Here is a 19,231-nt window from a genome sequence, read left to right as displayed (position 1 = left end):
AATTAATTAAGGAATTTAGAGGTCATTTACATTTCTTGTAGCTCATTTAAAAGCAGGGAACCACTTTCAGGCATTCAGGTTGTAAACTAGCACTATAATAATAGCTAGTATTGCGTATCACACTAATTATATGTCAGTTGTATTAAAAACAACAGTGATGGCCCTTGCTGTCTAAGGCATAAGGAAACTGAAATGCTAACTCTTGCTGCATAAAGCTTATTGTTGAGTGGGTGTGTGGATAAACAAATGGTTCATTAAACGTCTGTCTCTTATGCCGCAGATTGTTATGCCCCCTCACCTGGAGAAAGTGCGCGACAGGCTGGCTGAGAACATTCATGAGCTATGGGCCATGAACAAGATCGAGCTTGGCTGGTCTTACGGCAAGGTACCACCTCTCAATACAAACCTAAGCCCAGATTTGAACACATTAAGCAACTGACAGCTTATAGTCCATACCATCTTAACACACATCCATACATTTCAGTTCTGACCAGAAGTTCCCTTTACACTCAACTTAGCCGTGCACCCAGTAACCCAAACACATACAACAGAAGACGTTCAGTTATTACATATGCATTCAGATGCATTTTTGTCCTTAATTTGTAACTTAGTCATCATTTATACATAAGACAAACCTGTTCAGCACTTGGTTTTGCTTTCTCTTTTATAATTTGCTGTTCAAATAAAACAGAGGGTAAGTGAAATAAGATCATCTTGTTTCTTCATGCTATTGAATCTTTACTGTGTCCATTTCAGTTCCCATGTACAGTAGACAGTAGTCAATTCAGTCATTTCTCCCATGTTGTGTGTCATTGATATGCTCTGAAGTGTGATTGATTTACTCAGAACTAAAGGGCTCAATGAGTGACAGCTCATCGAAACCGCTTAATCTGTACCTGTGAAACCGGACCTATATGTATGTGACACAGTCAAAAGTATGCGGACATCCTACCTGTATGTGCTTGTTAAGCATCTCATTTTAAAACCATGGGCATTAATATGAAGTTTGCCCTCCTTTTATACCTGCAATAATTTGTAGCTTCCATTTAGCCACAAGAGCATTTTGTGAGGTGAGGTGCTGAGTCACAGGTCGGATTCACAGTCAGTCTTTCTGCTCTAGTTCATTTCATTGTAATGCTAGGGTTTACACACGAGGACAAAATTGTTGGTACCCCTCGGTTAATGAAAGAGAAACCCACAATGGTCACAGAAATAACTTGAATCTGACAAGAGTAATAATAAATAAAAATTCTATGAACATGAACAGATGAAAATAAGACATTGATTTTGAACCATGCTTCAACAGAATTATTTAAAAAAATAAACTCATTAAACAGGTCTGGACAAAAATGATGATACCCCTGAAAATATTGTGACCAAAGGGACATGTTAAATCAAGGTGTGTCCTCTAATTAGCATCACACCCTAGACACCCTACAATCTTGTAATCATTCAGTGGGCCTATATATAGGGCTACAGGTAGTCACTGTGCTGTTTGGTGACATGGTGTGTACCACACTCAACAGGGACCAGAGGAAGCAAAGAAAAGAGTTGTCTCAGAAGATTAGAAAGAAAATTACAGACAAGCATGTTAAAGGTTATAAGACCATCTTCAAGCTGCTTGATGATCCTGTGACTACAGTTGCACATATTATTCAGACATTTAAGATCCATGGGACTGTAGCCAACCTCCCTGGATGTGACCGCAGGAGGAAAATTGATGACAAATCAAAGAGACGGATAATACGAATGGTAACAAAAGAGCCCAGAAAAACTCCTAAAGAGATTAAAGGTGAACTTCAAGCTCAGTGAACATCAGTGTCAGATCGCACCATCCGTCGTTGTTTGAGCCAAAGTGGACTTCATGGGAGACGACCAAGGAGGACACCATTGTTGAAAACAAATCATAAAAAAGCCAGACTGAAATTTGCCAAACTACATGTTGACAAGCCCCAAAGCTTCTGAGAGAATGTCCTATGGACAGATGAGACAAAAATGGAACTTTTTGCCAAGGCACATCAGCTCTATGTTCACAGATGGAAAAATGAAGTATATCAAGAAAAGAACACTGTCCCTACTGTGAAACGTGGAGGAGGCTCTGTTATGTTCTGGGGCTGCTTTGCTGCATTTGGCACAGGGTGTCTTGAATCTGTGCAGGGTACAGTGAAATCTCAAGACTATCAAGGAATTCTAGAGAGGATAGAGTCTCAGTCGCAGGTCATGGGTCTTGCAACAGGATAATGACCCAAAACGCACAGCTAAAAACACCCAAGAATGGCTAAGAGGAAAACATTGGACTATTCTGAAGTGGCCTTCTATGAGCCCTGACCTAAATCCTATTGAGCATCTTTGGGAGGAGCTGAAGGTTGTGCAACAAAATATTAAGTTAAGGGTACAATCATCTCTGTCCAGGCCTGTTACATGAGTTTCTTTTTTTTAAATAATTCTGTTAAAGCATGGTTGAAAAGCCATGTCTGACTTTCAGTAGTTAATTTTCATAGCATTTTTATTTATTATTACTTTTGTCAGATTCAAGTTATTTTTGTGACTATTGTGGGTTTTTCTTTTATTAACCAAGGGGTACCAACAATTTTGTCCACGTGTGTATGTATGGAGATTTATATACCTGTTGCCAAAGGCTTGGCTGGCATAGGCTGAGCCCACTAATTACAATGGGTGTCCACATACGTTTGAGAGTAAAACTTCATTGATAAAAATGTCTACAAGAGCACATTCGGGCCCTTTAAGAGACATAAAATCAACAACAGACAATGAACTGAACCCCAGCTCTCATGTCTGTACTGCAAATGTGATCTGTATGTTGTCATATATGTGGACTGGCTGTATCTATTTGTGTATCATCACGCCTCTTCTTTTAAAGTGACAGAAACATCACGTTTACCCCATTTTCCTCCTGACCCAAATGTAGTGAATCAGTAGAAACATTTGTTTTTGTACCAGCCAATACTGAGACGATTTCTTTATTTTTTTCTATATTTTTAAAGCTACTAAGTTTCCATGTGCAGTACAATTTAAAAGCTCCTGAGCTTTTAAATTGGCTATTTGTCATTAAATAACATGTTTCATCTGCATCTGCATACTTTTTACTAAAATATGTCCCTGGTAAGACCAGATGAGATCCAATTTTACTTTCCCATGTAAAATGCACATCATTATTTCCGTTTTACTTTCCATACCCTACTGTAAACTTGGAATCTCACCTGTTACTAACAGTGTATTATATGAAAAGCTTTTGGACATGGGAGAGAATTCTAAATGGGTGGGAATGAATCGTGCCAGTTTTCACTACATTTCCGTTTTTGGAATTTGTCCTAAAACACTTATCCAGAGTGCCTCACATTGAGTCTTGCCCAAAGACTCTTGTTGCTGGTCTAGCTGAGCAATTACACCCTAATCTGCCACAAAGAAGGTGGTGGTTCTGGAACTGCTAATAAAGAATACCTGTCATTATTTTGTGTATGACATCAGATATTTGGCAAATTTATGGATAAATGTGGCACCTGTGAATGCTGGCACGGGATACACCTTCCATTTACACAATGTGATTTGAGTGGTCTGATTGTAAACTGACCACAGCGCGTCTTGGGTGTGTTTACACCTACCGTTTTATAAAGTCAAGTAAAATCGGAATGTGATCTGTTCACTAAAAACACTAAAAAGGTGAATGCAAGACCCTTAACAAACTCTAATAGGAGGCCATAATGCACAAACTACCCAAACACTACCTAACAGGAAATACATGACACACACAGTGTGTGCTGCTTAATGTGAATCTGGCAGCTGCTCTTCAGACTGTGTCAGAATTACATGATGAATGGACCAATCAAAATGACTTTTTACATCGACTTCCATTGAAAGTTTACCCCTTAAAAAACCTATGGCCCCCAAACAACAGCCCCACCAGTTTGTACAGACGTCCCTGCAGTTGCTGAGTAATACACCTTAGTGTGTAATAAGCCTTGGAGTGTTGGTGTGTTAAAAAGGTTTTTTCTTCTCCAGTAAAGTTGCCATTTTAGTGCTACATTTTTTTGGTGACAGCACTGATTTGCTACAGCATTTGATCCCTTTTATTTTCATCCTCCACGTTTTCTCTTTTTCCAAGCCGTCCCAAAAAAGCGGCATTTCCCTTTTTAGCCCTGAGCCTTCTGCAGGCTTTCGGCCCTTTCCAGAGTTTTAATAGAGTTCTGGGTTTGAAGCGAGATCGCCTATTACTGCCAGGCCGAGCCCCTCGTTTATTAATCTGCCATTGCTGAGGCCCAGCTGTTGTGGGCAGGATTTTATATCTGTTTTTAACGAGACCTCGTTAGCCGAGAGGTGAGGCGGCGCTGGCTGAGGGACAGAGTGCGGCCGCGCTATACCGAGATGGATCTGGCACGGTTAGCGATGGCTCCAAATTTGCACAGAGGGGAGATCACTGCTGCCTTAAATCACTCCAGTCATGGAGATCCTAGTTCGTTTCCAAGATTTATGCTTCCCCATGTGGGAATGGAGCAACTGAACGACAACACTCCTATATCTAAAGCATCATTACTTTGCCTTTGGTCTCTCTGCTTGCATTTAAGCATGCCATACTGTGTAAAAGTAAATATGTGCATAACTCATTACACAATTGGCTACATAATGGTGCCCATTTACATTCAATCGATCATGAGTCTAGCACGCTTTTGTGCAATACATATAGCTTCTGAGTGTTAAAGATTTAGTCCATTTAGCCAAACCCTGTGATTAAGGACAGGCTGGTTGCAGGGTATAGCTTTTTCCAGGCAGGGAATTTCAGCTTATATTACACCAGGATGTTTAGCACTTATATGAGATAAATAGGCCATTACAACTACCAGTAAATCAGTGTCTGTAATCGTAAAAGCATCTCAGAGTAGACGTGCTGATGTAGGGTCAGCTTTTGTACGTAAGAGCTCCATAAACACAATAGGATCCTTGATCAGCACTTCTATATCAATCTTTGGGAATAGCACCTCTGGCTTAAAGCCACTTAACACACTGAAGTGTTTACTCTTACTTTAGCAAAAATGCTGCTCGCCTGTCCTGTAGTACATGCCTAGCTATTAGTGCATCATCCAAACAAGCAGAAGCCTGCAGAATGAATCCCAAAAAGTCCAAACAAAAAGTCTACATCTGATTCATGGTGTGTTTTTAAACCGCAGAATTGTTTACAGCCCTGTCCTTATAGTGATGGATCCCATTGTCCTCACAAACTGAACACATCCCAAATAAGAAAGCATTGGTGAATGCCAGAATGGGTTTTAAGAATGGTTGGTAAATAAGGCCCATTCATACTAAGGCTTTTTTAATGATCAGCATGTGTAAAAATAGGAGCTGCAAGGTGAAGTTGAATAACACTGGACCCTTCCATCATTGCCCATGCACATGAAGCATGCCTCCAAACTCCACCACCCAAATCTATGGAGGCCTCTGAAGAAGCATAGTAAAATCAGTAAATACAACTTCATGATACTCGGGTGTTCAACCACAAAAAAAGAAAGTGTAGAGGTCTGGAGATAGTATATCCTAATGTGTCTTTGCTTTATTTAAAGTGCATTGGTTAACATAGACATGCATTAGGTATATTTTTCACATTAGGTTTACCATTGTTCACGTTTACCGCTTTTCTAAAATTGCCATTTTCCAGGACAGTGGTGGTTCTGTCTCGCTGTAGTGCACAAGGTTTCAGAGATTCCCGTTTTCTGTCATCTGGGAGGCCCATAGGGAGAGAAGGGGAATGGGGGGAGTAAACACAGCATGTTAGAAAACGAGGTGTGGAGCATAAGGCACTCATCCAGATTAGCTCAGAATGTGATTTTATATGGCTGCTGGAAGCAGTTGGGTGAGTGTGGTCAGGTGCAGTTATCATGCATACAAAAGTTTGACTGGCTGCTGCCATCCACCCCCCCACCCCCCACCCAAAAAAAAACAAAAAACGGTAGGCAGTAGCCAGTATTTTTGTATTTTTACAGAACAATGAGTGTACATGTTAGGATCTTTTAATCATTTGAGGTCAAGGGTATTATTGTTATTATTGCCATACTATGTACATATAGTAAATAGGTACCTAGTTCATTACACAGTTGGCTACATAATAACGTCCATTTACAGTCAATCGATCATGAGTCTAGCACGCTTTTGTGCAATACATGTAGCTTTTTAGGGTTAAGGATTCAATCTATTTAGCCAAACCCTGTGATTAAGGACAGGCTGTTGCAGGGTATAGCTTTATTCCTGGCAGGAAATTTCAGCGTATATCACACCAGGATGTTTAGCACCTATATGAGATAAATAGTCTATTACAACTACCAATAAATCTCAGAGTGGACGTGCTGATGTAGGGTCAGCTTTTGTATGTAAGAGCCCCATAAACACAATAGGAACCTTGATCAGCACTTCTACATCAGTCTTCGGGAATAGCAGCTTGTGAGCCAACTAATTAACATACAACGCATTTTGTAGCTTTTGTTATATATATATATATCATACATTATATAGATATATATCATCCGTGGCATTTTTTGTTTACATGGCATTTTCAAAAACTTATCCCAAGTATTACTTGAGTCCTGGAAGTTATTCTGAACTTCTGTCCAGTTCTTGTAAGTATATCCAGTAGCAAAGCTCACTTTGCTGGACCTAACTTGTACCTATTTCCAAATAAAACTTAATAGTAAAACAAGTTAAGTTCCATTAATACTTAAAAAGTTTAAATTCAGCATAGAATAAATAAGAGCAAAGTGATAAGTGACAAAGCTTCAAATACCTAAAACTGACTGTGCCTCAGTCAGCTAGCCTGTAGATGGAATTGACTAAAATTAGCTATATTTTAATCAGATTTGCTGGCAGTCTAGCTGGCACACATTAACCTTTTTTAAATACAGAAAGCTAAAATTAGCTCTGAACCTGCTTTAGAAAGTTTACTAAGCTTAGTTTAGCTTACTGTTACAACCATGTTTGTAAACTTGCATACAAGCATTGTTAGGTGCAGTTATGCAACTAGTAGTCATTGTGCAGCGGTACATCTGAATTAAACCTCACGAGTCAGTGAACACTAGTGTACAGGTGAGCAGTGAGCACACACACCCGGAGCAATGGGCAGCCACCTCAACCATTAGCTTCACTCTCCCTGTCCTCCAGTTCTGACGGGTCAGGGGAGTAAACAGACCATGACTGTAGAGGTGGTTCATCCAAAGCACTGCTCTATCTGGCTAGCTAACTGAAAAGAGATGCATTAGTCTGCCTGATTCTTTACACAAGCAGTTTTCTCTTTATTTTTGGCCACGTTAGACGTTTTCTGCTCAGAGTGAATAGAATTTCTACACCTCCGTTAGGATGTGCGGTTTAAGACGTGTAAAGATTTGAACCGTATTGCATGCACAACTCTAGAGTACACACTTTCTCTGTGAGAAAGGAATAACACCCAACCTTCCAGCGGCAGAGCAGCTGTTAAAAAAGAACACACGCAACATACTCTCGACTAGAGCAAACCTCCTACTGAGCTGTGGAAAAGTGATTGAGGGATTATTTGCTGTGAATTGTCCCAGTCAGCAATTCTTTAAGATTTTGTTACACTGGATGTTCCAGACTGTTCCAGCCATGCTGCCTTTTCATTCATGACATTTCCTCCAGAAAAAAACACCCTGTGGTATATATGTGTGTGTGTGTGTGTATACTGTAAATATGTGTGTATGTGTAACATTCACAATTAGGGCTGTCACAGGTTTTTTTAATTAAATAAATAAATAAATACAATTTACCTTCTGAATAATGATTAATTATTAATAATTAGTTGGTAATAATTATTAGTTAAAGTATTACTTGGCAAAATACATACATTCCCCAACTGGTGTCTGATGGACAGTAGCATTAGATGCTTGTGTGCCACACATAGTTGAGAAATATTTATGTTAATTGAATAACTGTCATAATAATATTTAGTAGTGACAGCCCTATTCATACTGTCCGTATGTCTTCCTCCTTATAGCAACCTCCAGTCAGCTTCAGGGTTGCTATAGTTTTCTCCCAATATTGTGCTGTCATTATTTTGCAGTTTGTCTCATGTAGCCTTTCTCTGGTGCCGGCCAGCGGATCCACTGTGCCGTAATGATTTGTGTACTGTCCTTCCTCAGATAAGAGATGATAATAAAAGGCAGCACCCTTGCCTGGTGGATTTCTCCAAGCTGCCTGAAACGGAGAGGAATTACAACCTGCAGATGTCAACAGAAACCTTGAAGTAAGTCTTTTGTTCATGTGTTTGTATGTGTGGCTGTATGTGTGTGTGTGCATGACTGTGTGTGTATGTATGTTCGCATCACCCTCTGTGTGTTCACACTTCAAAGTGTCCTTTATATGTGTGATTGCGCTTCTCCGGAGTGATAAATCAAAAAACACACACAGGGAGATCAAACACATCTATACCCCACAGCAGTGTACAAAAGCCCCCACCCTCCACCCCCACCATCTCTGTGCCAGCCTGCACTACACTCACAGCTCACTGACAAAATGTTCTATCAGCCCAGTGCGAGTTTTTCTGTCCAGCTCGCAGAAATCATAGCAATAATGTAAAAATACAATGATTTTATATGAATTAATGTAACATTTTCTATATTAAGATTCTGGTAAAAGTGCACATTTGGGCTTTTAAGAAACAATTGAAAAATACTTCAAACTTGAACTGCGCTGATACCACTTTTTCCTTTTCGATACCAGATTTCCAAGTATCTGCCGATACTGAGTACCGATTCCGATACCAACTCTGACTTAAATACTCGATAAATGGCTATTAATTCTGATAAGCCTTAAAAAGAACAGCATGTACTGGTTGAGGAACTGCACATTTGAAATGTTTCAGAGCTATGCAGTAAGCAAGTTGGGAAGCATAATCTGGCTCGAACAAACAGCTTTTTATTTGGTGTACATAAGTACATGTCTCTATGTAAGTTCTATTAAATGTGTGTTTAATGGTAATAACTATTTATGACTGGCTGTTTATACATTTGGTTTTATAAAGTATGCAAAATGTTCTATGTTAAAAAAAAAAAGAAGGGCGTCAGTAAGCCTTATGGTATCGGTGCTTTCTATTGCCGATACCGATACTGTGTGTAAGTGCCAGTATCGGCGCTGATACTGATACAGTATCAATATCTGTGCAACACTAATGGAAATGTAATCTCTTAAATAATTCAATTATAATAAATTATTTGCCAGTTATACTATAAAAACAATGCATGTTTCTAGTAATGTCTATATTAGCAAAACACTGTCTAAAAACCTTCCCACACCACGTCTTGTAGCATCATGTCCAGATAATACAATGATACAAAACAAAAGCTATCTGGCACAGAATGTGACCAACTTGTATGGGTTCAAAAGAATTCTGCTTTCCGCTTCATTTAGTGAACCAATTTAATATCAGCTAAATAACTCTTTACACTCACACACTGATCTCTAGCTAAAATATGCTATATTGAGTCAGTAGGTTATTAATGTTAGCTAAGGAAACCAATGATGTTTGGTCATCTAATAGAATTGTGAAGCATGTGGGTGGGCTGATCATGCTTGGGGCTTGTGCTGCAGCCAGTGGCATGGGGACAATTGTACAGACTTGGAAACCTTTTGCTAAAAGGAAGAATGCATAAAAATCCCTAAAACAAGGATTAAAAGAATCTTAGCTGGCTACTAAAAAAAGCCTTCACAAAGGGGGTGTTACTAAGTAGAGATCATGAAGGGTGCATAAACCTTACTTTTTGTTGTTTTGATACTGTAAACATATAAACATATACATGATAAAATCATCTTTGGTTAAAATATTAAAATTTAACTTTATGTCTTTTGGAAATCAGGTCATATTTTACTTGGTTAGCTACTAACAGTAATCAGGTTTTTGACCAGGGTTATAATGGTACAGTTTCTGTTTATGCTTTTTAAGACATTGCCTTTGAAGTAGCATTCTTCTCACTTGTGGAGTGTAGACTGCAAGGTTCTGTGTACAGAGGAAGCTCACAGCAGTGTTGGCAGCAGCTCTCAGCAGCTCTGGATGTTCTGTTTGTTAGGACTCTGTTGGCTCTGGGCTGCCATGTGGTTCAAGTCAATGTTAACGCTGAGGAGGACCTGAAAAAAGTCAAACTCCCGAAGAAGTAAGTCTGTTTGGAAGTGTGTGTGTGTGTGTTTGGAAACTGTCTTGTAGCCTACTTTATTAGTTGCACCCATTCTGTGCCTTCTCACTGGCCACTGAGGTCTGCCTACCTTGTCGGTCCTCTACAATTAGAGACACAATTACTGCAACTCAGAGGTGGGCAATGTGGGCCGGAGTCCGGCACAGTTCGCTGATTTCCATGCTCTAACAGACCTACTAAACCTGGCCATTAACAGGTGAGTTGAATCAGGTGTGCTGGAGCAGGAAAAGCACTAAACTGTGCAAGGATTTGCCCACCCCTGCTGTAGCTCAAATGTGGCCATTCACAATTTGTTAGCTATCCTGTCCATTTGTAGTCTGGTTCTAAACACAGGATTGCTGGAGTTTGGTGGTGCATCATTCTCTTTGACATTACTGGACTTTTTACACATGTTGGTGTCTCTGCTAGTCAACCATCCAGAAATGACCAACCAAGAGCTGTGGTCTATGGCCATCCCTCCAGGAACAGAATTGTCCATTTCTGAGTGATTAACACAAATTATGCATCTGCATTTTCTAACTGCACACCAGCAACATGGAACAAGCAAGGTTAAGGGTTTCTAATAAAGTCAGGATTTTCCTTGGTATAGATAATGTGATGTTAATACTGTTAATACTGTACAAGTTATGTTTACATAGTTTACAGGATTACGTTCTAGGCAGATTGCTAATGATTGTGTTCATTGTGTGTGATCATATTTCCTGTTCTCTGTTGCTACAAAGCTACATGATGTCTAACGGCTATAAACCCACCCCACTGGACCTGTCTGAAGTGAAACTGACCCCTGGTCAAGAGCTCCTGGTTGACAAGCTGTCTGAGAACGCCCACAATGTCTGGGCCAAGGATCGGATCAAACAGGGCTGGACTTATGGCATACAGCAGGTCAGTTTACTGAGGGCCTGAGTTTGAAAAGCTTCACTGTCTGACCTGCTGAGCTTAGACCGTCCTGTTGTGTATGTGGGGTTTTTTTCTGTCTTTATTGTCGATTTGCTACTGTTTTATTTTTTTTTTGCATGTGTAAAAGTCAGGTTCTTAAGTATTTGGTCAGTGACTGAATTTTCTTAATATTTGGCTCTGTACACCACCACAGTGGATTTGAAATGAAGCAATCTAGCTGTGAGCTGAAGTGTAGACTGTTAGCTTTAATTTAAGAGGTTTAACAAATATATTGCATTAACTGTAACTAGGAGTCACATACATTTTTACACAGTCCCCCAATTTCCACAAGCTCAAAAGTAATTGGACAGTTAACGGAAAAGCATTTCATGACAAATTAAGAAAATAAAAAGGTCTGGATTGGTTCCAAGAGTTGAACTTGCTTTTGGCTCATGGAAACTTTCAATAAAGGGTCTATATTCACGGTGTCAATGCAGGGTGTCTATTTGGTACAATTTTAAAAAGAAGAAATTTACTGGCGAGATCTGCAACACCAAAAAAAAAAACATCTAAAGTTCAACTAAAGTAGATAATAGCAGATACGAACGGACCTGACTGTATGTGTACATATGCATATGTTGTTGCTATCACACAAACACCTTGTATCTCCAAAATGGCAACTTTACAAGAGAATTCTATTCCAGGTCATTTTGGAGCATTTCCTTGATGCATGCATGCATTGTCAAAATGTGAAAAGCCACAAAAATGGAGATTGAGGATTATTTGCGTAACAGCTACAATATATTATATTACATACATTACATATACATCAATTAAAATTATTAAATATTTCCTCTTGTGTGCATGAACACGAAATGTTTAGTGATTTAGACATTCAGAAGCCACACGTTTGACAGAATCGTGAGAAACAATGAAAGAACATGTTAGAGAAGCTGCTTAAAGGTACATGGGAAACCTAGCAAGGTTAACAAAACTATTTTTTAAATAGTGTAAATGAATTTGCTGTGCTGTGCCAAGTGTTGTTAGGCTGAGCGCAACACCAGGATCGGCATTGTACTGTAGGTGTACCAGTAAATTGTTGCTCCACTCCCAAATACAACAGCAAAATGCTAGCACAGATATAATAATGGAGACAAATGGCCAATTAATTTCTTAATTAGCCAAAAAGCACTGACAGGCCAGTCGTAACAAATAGCAGCTTCGAGTGCTATCCCCTGGAGCAGAGTAGCTGAGTGTGAGAGTACAAGCACGGCTTATCTCTCTCTCTCTCTTTCTCTGTGTATCTCTGTTTCTCTTTCTCTGTAGGATCTGAAGAGCAAGCGCAATCCTCGTCTGGTGCCATATGCTTTGCTCGACGAGCGCACCAAGAAGTCAAACCGGGACAGCCTCCGTGAAGCCATCCGCACACTAATCGGATACGGCTACAACATCGAGCCTCCAGACCAGGAGGGGGGTGAGCACCTTAGGGAGATTTCAGATACACAGTGTCTGCATTATATAAAACAGCTTAAAATGTGCACTGTTGCTTCAAGCCTCAGGGGCTAAATTAGCATTTTATACAGTAGCAAGTGCACATATCCAACTAGGGCTGGAAAAAACACTCCTTTCTTACAGATTCTTTTATAAAGACACTCCAATAAGATTTTGGCATATAAAATCAGATTTTATAGCAGCATTATTTGAAAATTGATATTTCTTGCTCCTGGGCTCCCACTAGCCTCAGGATGTGTAATTCACGCTCGCCTCTATGGGACATGCTTTACACATGCATTTCTGGACAAGCTGAGAGACACAGAACTGTCCCTATAAGTGAGATAGTTAGCAGAGTTAGCAGTGTGCTGAGGCCAGTGTAGCAACAATAGAGACATATTATATAATATTATATAATATATACATTATATTTTATAATATATACATAATATTCTCCCTATTAGACATCAGAAGAGCATCAACATGATTTTAAGCCGTTATGATGAAAAGCACTACACAATGTGGCTTACAGTTCTAGAAAAGCATTAGTACTTGCTTTTTCTTCACCCACATGCTATTGTTATCAGTACTGGAGTGAAAAGGAAGGAACTGTGAAAAGCTTTTAATTAAAGCTTTAACTGTGGAAGGCACTGTCAACACCTTAAGTAAATCGTTAAAGCTATTTCTTTTTTTGTAATTGTAGGCATTTAGGCCGTTACACAACAAGAGAAAATGAGGAGAATGTAAAACACACTCATTAGGCTTTCAGTCAGTTCAGGTAAAATGGCTGCAATATATATATATTGCTCTCTGTACCCTCTGCACTGCACTGCTGAATGTAATTAACTGGCTTGAGAATTCTCTCTCCAAGTTTTTCCGAGCTGGAAAAGAGACCTGGTAGAGAAGCCAAAGTGAGAGCACACACACAAAGTTCGATATTACAATCATGACTCCTTCGTTTAATTAAGCAAAACACATGCATTTGTTCTCCTGAATCAAAATTTCATGTCGCTTGCATATTTAGTTTTTCTCCATAAGAATGTAGCGTCTAGTCTTTTAGCATCTAGTGTGAACTATTCACATTATATTAACCCTAATGCTGGTAATACTAACGCTGGCACTGTGTTTATGAGACACGGTGCACAATGAGGTACTAATTAGTTTGACAGCATATCTCTTTCTCTCTCAGGCCTCGTGGTGGAGAGACTGAGCATCGATAAGATCCGGTTCTTCCGCTTGGAGAGGACGTACTCTGTGAAGACAGGAAAATGGTATTTTGAGTTTGAGGCAGTGACTGGGGGAGATATGAGGGTAGGCTGGGCTCGGCCTGGAGTGCGGCCTGATGTGGAGCTAGGAACTGATGACCAGGCTTACGTCTTTGATGGCTACAAAGTGAGTTTTGCATTCATTTGTGTTAAAGATTGTACTTTGGTGCAAATGGTGCAGTCCTGGCTGCTAGACATGTTTTTGCTTTTTCCAGCTTGAACACCACTACACTATTAAAAATGAAGATGCTACAAAGGGTTCTTTGAGCATTGCCATAAAAAAAAAAACAAAACACTTTTGGTTCCATAAAGAACCATTTTTGTAAAGGACCTGTGCATGTGTAGAAACTAAGCCTTTAAAAGGTTTAAACATGTCTCTTTTACAAGCATGATTCTTCCCTTTCATCACTCAACCCTTTGTAGCATCTTAATTTTTAATCATGGATGCTTCAATTCACAGTTAATGATAATTGACTAATGAGATAAATCAGGTCTTTGGAAAATACCAATCAGTAAAAGAAGTAGCGATGTGGCACTACCCTAGAGGTGCGATTAGGTGTCCTAGTCTCCACACTATTTGGAAAATTTGAAAATGATCAGAAAAACGAATACTGGCCACATATATCTCTTTAGCCATTTATTGAAAAACATGAACAGAAAACTAGCTCCATATTAATGCACAAGTATTCCCACATACAATTTGCAGTCTCAGTTCCATGTGGTGTATATAAAACTTACATTTTATATACACTACATGGAATTGAGACTGCACATTCTATGTGGGAAACTTGTGCATTAATATAGAACTGGCACCACCCCTTTGCTGCACCCTCTACTCCTCTGGGAAGACTTAACACTAGATTTTTGAATATGGCAGCAGAGATTCACATCCATTAACCCACAGGAGCATTAGGGAGGTTGGGCACTAATGCTGGATGATAGGACCTGGCTCGCAGTCTCCATTCCGGTTCACCCCAAAGGTGTTTGAAAGGGTTGTCAGAGCTTTGTGCAGGCCAGTCAAATTTTCTCACACCGAACTCAGCAAACCTTGTGTTTATGGAGCTCACTTCATGCACGTAGGCATATTCATGCTGAAACAGAAAATAGCTTTCTCTAATCTGTTCGGTAAGTGTGATTGTAAGGTGTAGCATTTCTCCTTAGTGGTGTTAAGGAGTCTAGCCATTAAAAGCATGAAAAACAGCCCCTAACCATTCAACCACCAAATTTTACAATTGACCTTATGCATTTAGATGGGTAGTATTCACCACTCCAGTTGGTGGCATAGCACATGGTAGTTTTTAAGCAGTTCTTTTAGTTTTTTAAGATTTTAAATGTGTGCAGCTGCTTGCCCATGAAAGCCTAATCAATGAAGCTCCTGACAAATGGTCCTTCCGCTTCCTGAGGCAGCTGACAACTCAGTGAAGTTGTTTAGTGCTGCAGCCAAGGACTTGATTCTTACTCGCTATGGGCTTCAGCACACGGCAGTCCAATTCTGTGAGCTTGTGTGGCCTAGTCCTTCGTGGCTGAGCCTCAGAACTTCACAATATTAATGCTTACAGTTGACTGCCACTGACTTGAAGTGGCATCCTTTGACTGAGACACAGGAGGAGATATGAGGTTGTTGCTGGCATGCTTGTGACGCGTGATCAGTATGGAGGGCAAGTCCATGATCTACTCTTTCATCACACACAAGGGCTCTAAAGTCTGCTTTCTATGACCCGATTGACTGGCAGTGACGATCGGTTAGGGCTTTTAAAGGTTTTAGGATGTGAGTTTCAGTTGTGTTGCATCAGAGTAATAACACTTTTCACTGTTACAATTCCAGGGACATCGTCTCCACCAAGGCAGCCGTTTGTTCGGCCGTTGCTGGCACGCTGGGGACGTGGTGGGTTGCATGATCAATATGGAGGACAAGTCTATGATCTTCACCCTTAATGGAGAAATCCTCATCACAAACAAGGGCTCTGAGCTCTGCTTCGCTGACTTTGAGACTGATGATGGTGAGGGAGAAAGATGTGCTTTTGGTTGTATTGTTGCATTGTTATTAATAATATTATTTTATTTCAACTGGTTTTCAACTAGTTTTGCTAATTGAAGTTGGTGTGCAGTACCAGTCCATTTTTTTTTGGTTGAATGATAAACACATTAAACATTTATACTTTTGTTTACAAAATGAGGACATTGGTGACTCCCATGTAGTTAGATTGTTGTGCCTGGGCAGTTTAAACTAAGCCTAAGTTGTGAGACTGTGGCAGTCTGCTTGTGTGAGAGTGGAAATACCTCTCAAACCATGTGACTAAAGTATGTTAAGGTACATTAATACATAAACACTTACTCATTTAGCAGTACCAATAAATAGCCCTACTAGCCTGTATGACTAAATAATCTCCTCTTAGTTCAACACACAAATTATGCCTACTTGAACCCGCCAGCAACGACATTCTAGCGTCATCCTAGCATTTGGAGCAACCAGGTGTGCACATTCAACCAGGTGTGTCCAAACTTTTGACTGGCTACTGTAGACGTTTGGGGTTGGAGTGATTTAACTCAAACCTTGTGTGCACTGGAAGACATAGTAATGATTTAGTAATTCCCTATCAAGCCAGCATTCGCTATCAAGCAGATTGAAGTGGAGTCAATTGATGACCGTAGAGTCACTGAACAACTTGATGGAGTAAACAGGTTGATGAATGACCACTTAAGATATATGTTTCTTGCAGTTCACGTTTTGGCAGCAACCTCTGGACATTGTTATTTATGTTTCCAGAGACAATAAGCAGTCCTGTAACAATGATCACTGTCATCTCCAGGCTTTATTCCGGTCTGCAGCCTAGGGCTTTCTCAAGTTGGCCGCATGAACCTGGGCAAGGATGCAAGCACCTTCAAGTACTACACCATGTGTGGCCTTCAGGAAGGATTCGAACCCTTTGCTGTCAACATGAACAGAGAAGTCACCATGTGGTTTAGTAAACGTCTGCCTACCTTTGTGAATGTGCCCAAAGATCACAGTCACATTGCAGTAAGGCCTAGTTTTTTTACTATGCTTTTTCTGGTAGAATTGTAGCTAAATGCCTCTAAATATTGCATTTACCAAAATAGAGTAAATAGATGAAATGATCTGCTGGTGAAACTGAACAAATCCATGATGTTTATCCAAGATATTACAGATACTGAAATAAGAAAATCCCACAAATATAGGCCTGTATAGCTTTTGGTCCACTGTAAGCAAAAGGACCTCTTCCAAAGACTTTAGAGAAGTAGGTGAGAGGTTAATGCTCTGATGTTTGCAGGTCACAAGGATTGACGGCACTATTGACAGTCCTCCGTGTCTGAAAGTGACCCACAAGACCTTTGGGACACAGAACAGTAATGCTGACATGGTGTTCTTCCGTCTGAGCATGCCCGTGGAATTCCACTCGACCTTCAAGAGCAGCCCTACTATCGACATGAATGGGGTTCACGAAGAGGAGCCACTTAAACTCAAACACAGGTACAACTGTGTGTGTGTATATATATATATATATATATATATATATATATATATATATATTGCTAATCAAATATAGACATAATCATATATATACACTGCTAAAATAAAGGGAACACTCAAATAACACATCCTAGATCTGAATGAATGAAATATTCTCACTGAATACTTTGTTCTGTACAAAGTTGAATGTGCTGACAACAAAATCACACAACAATCATCAATGGAAATCAAATGTATTAACCAATGGAGGCCTGGATTTGGAGTCACACACAAAATTAAAGTGGAAAAACACACTACAGGCTGATCCAACTTTGATGTAATGTCCTTAAAACAAGTCAAAATGAGGCTTGGAGGATGGTCTCCTGAGGGATCTCCTCCCAGACCTGGACTAAAGCATTCGCCAAATCCTGGACAGTCTGTGGTACAACGTGATGTTGGTTGATGGAGTGAGACATGATGTCCCATATGTGATCAATCGGATTCAGGTCTGGGGAACGGGCGGGCCAGTCCATAGCTTCAATGCCTTCATCTTGCAGGAACTGCTGACACACTCCAGCCACATGAGGTCTAGCATTGTCCTGCATTAGGAGGAACCCAGGGCCAACCACACCAGCACATGGTCTCACAAGGGGTATGAGGATCTCATCTCGGTACCTAATGGCAGTCAGGCTACCTCTGGCGAGCACATGGTGGGTTGTGTGGCTCTCCAAAGAAATGCCACCCCACACCATTACTGACCCACTGCCAAACCAGTCATGCTGAAGGATGTTGCAGGCAGCAGATCGCTCTCCACGGCATCTCCAGACTCTGTCACGTCTGTCACGTGTGCTCAGTGTGAACCTGCTTTCATCTGTGAAGAGCACAGGGCACCGGTGGCGAATTTGCCAATCCTGGTGTTCTCTGGCAAATGCCAAGCGTCCTGCACAGTGTTGGGCTGTGAGCACAACACCCATCTGTGGACGTCGGGCACTTATACCATCCTCATGGAGTCGGTTTCTAACTGTTTGTGCAGACATATGCACATTTGTGGCCTGATGGAGGTCATTTTGCAGGGCTCTGGCAGTGCTCCTCCTGTTCCTCCTGGCACAAAGGCGGAGATAGCGGTCTGAACTGCTGCTGGGTTGTTGCCCTCCTACGGCCTCCTCCATGTCTCCTGGTGTACTGGCCTGTCTTCTGGAAGCGCCTCCAGCCTCTGGACACCACGAGTGTGAAAGCACCACCAACATTCAAAAGTAATCAAAACATCAGCCAGAAAGCATAGGTACTGAGAAGTGGTCTGTTGTCCCCACCAGCAGAACCACTCCTTTATTGAGTGTGTCTTGCTAATTGCCAATAATTTCCACCTGTTGTCTATTCCATTTGCACAACAGCATGTGAAATTGATTGTCAATCAGTGTTTCTTCCCAAGTGGACAGTTTGATTTCACAGAAGTTTGATTACTTGGAGTTATATTGTGTTGTTTAAGTGTTCCCTTTATTTTTTTTGAGCAGTGTACATATATACTGGCAGATTAATTGTTCTTTAGTGGTCAGGTATTATTTAGGTGTTTTGTCACTGCACTGAGTGTCAAAGTGGCGGTGTGTTAGTGTTTTAGTGTTGCGCTGGTACGAGTGGACCAGACACTGCAGTGCTGCTAGAGTTTTTAAACACCTCAGGGTCACTGCTGGACTGAGAATAGTCCACCAGCCAGAAATGTCCAGCCAACAGCGTCCTGTGGGCAACAGCGTCCTCTGATCACTGGTTAAGGACTAGAAGATGACCAACACAAACTGTGCAGCAACAGATGAGCTTTTTACTTACATCTACAGGGTGGAGCAACCAGTGTCTAATAGAGTGGGCAGTGGGTGGACATGGTGTTTAAAAACTCCAGCAACACTGCTGTGTCTTATCCACTCGTAACACCCCAGCAC

The 19,231-nt window shown here is 40.6% G+C and overlaps 1 protein-coding gene across 6 annotated transcripts in view; it reads left to right on the top strand.

Moving 5' to 3' along the window:
- The window catches only part of LOC140564380 (ryanodine receptor 3-like), a 232,948-nt gene that overhangs the window by 106,567 nt on the left and 107,150 nt on the right, over positions 1-19,231 (top strand). For all 6 annotated transcript variants that reach the window (XM_072689791.1, XM_072689790.1, XM_072689788.1 and 3 more), the window contains exons 21-29: positions 281-385; positions 8,154-8,257; positions 10,077-10,160; positions 10,922-11,081; positions 12,402-12,549; positions 13,756-13,958; positions 15,657-15,831; positions 16,642-16,850; positions 17,122-17,321. In XM_072689791.1, the coding sequence (XP_072545892.1) occupies positions 281-385; positions 8,154-8,257; positions 10,077-10,160; positions 10,922-11,081; positions 12,402-12,549; positions 13,756-13,958; positions 15,657-15,831; positions 16,642-16,850; positions 17,122-17,321 (1,388 nt within the window). The remainder of the gene's footprint in view (positions 1-280; positions 386-8,153; positions 8,258-10,076; positions 10,161-10,921; positions 11,082-12,401; positions 12,550-13,755; positions 13,959-15,656; positions 15,832-16,641; positions 16,851-17,121; positions 17,322-19,231) is intronic.

The sequence above is a fragment of the Salminus brasiliensis genome, chromosome 10 (assembly GCF_030463535.1).
Source record: "Salminus brasiliensis chromosome 10, fSalBra1.hap2, whole genome shotgun sequence".
Lineage (NCBI taxonomy): Eukaryota > Metazoa > Chordata > Actinopteri > Characiformes > Bryconidae > Salminus > Salminus brasiliensis.
The sequence above is the reverse complement of the archived record's forward strand: the minus strand, read 5'-3'. Positions and strand labels throughout refer to the sequence as shown.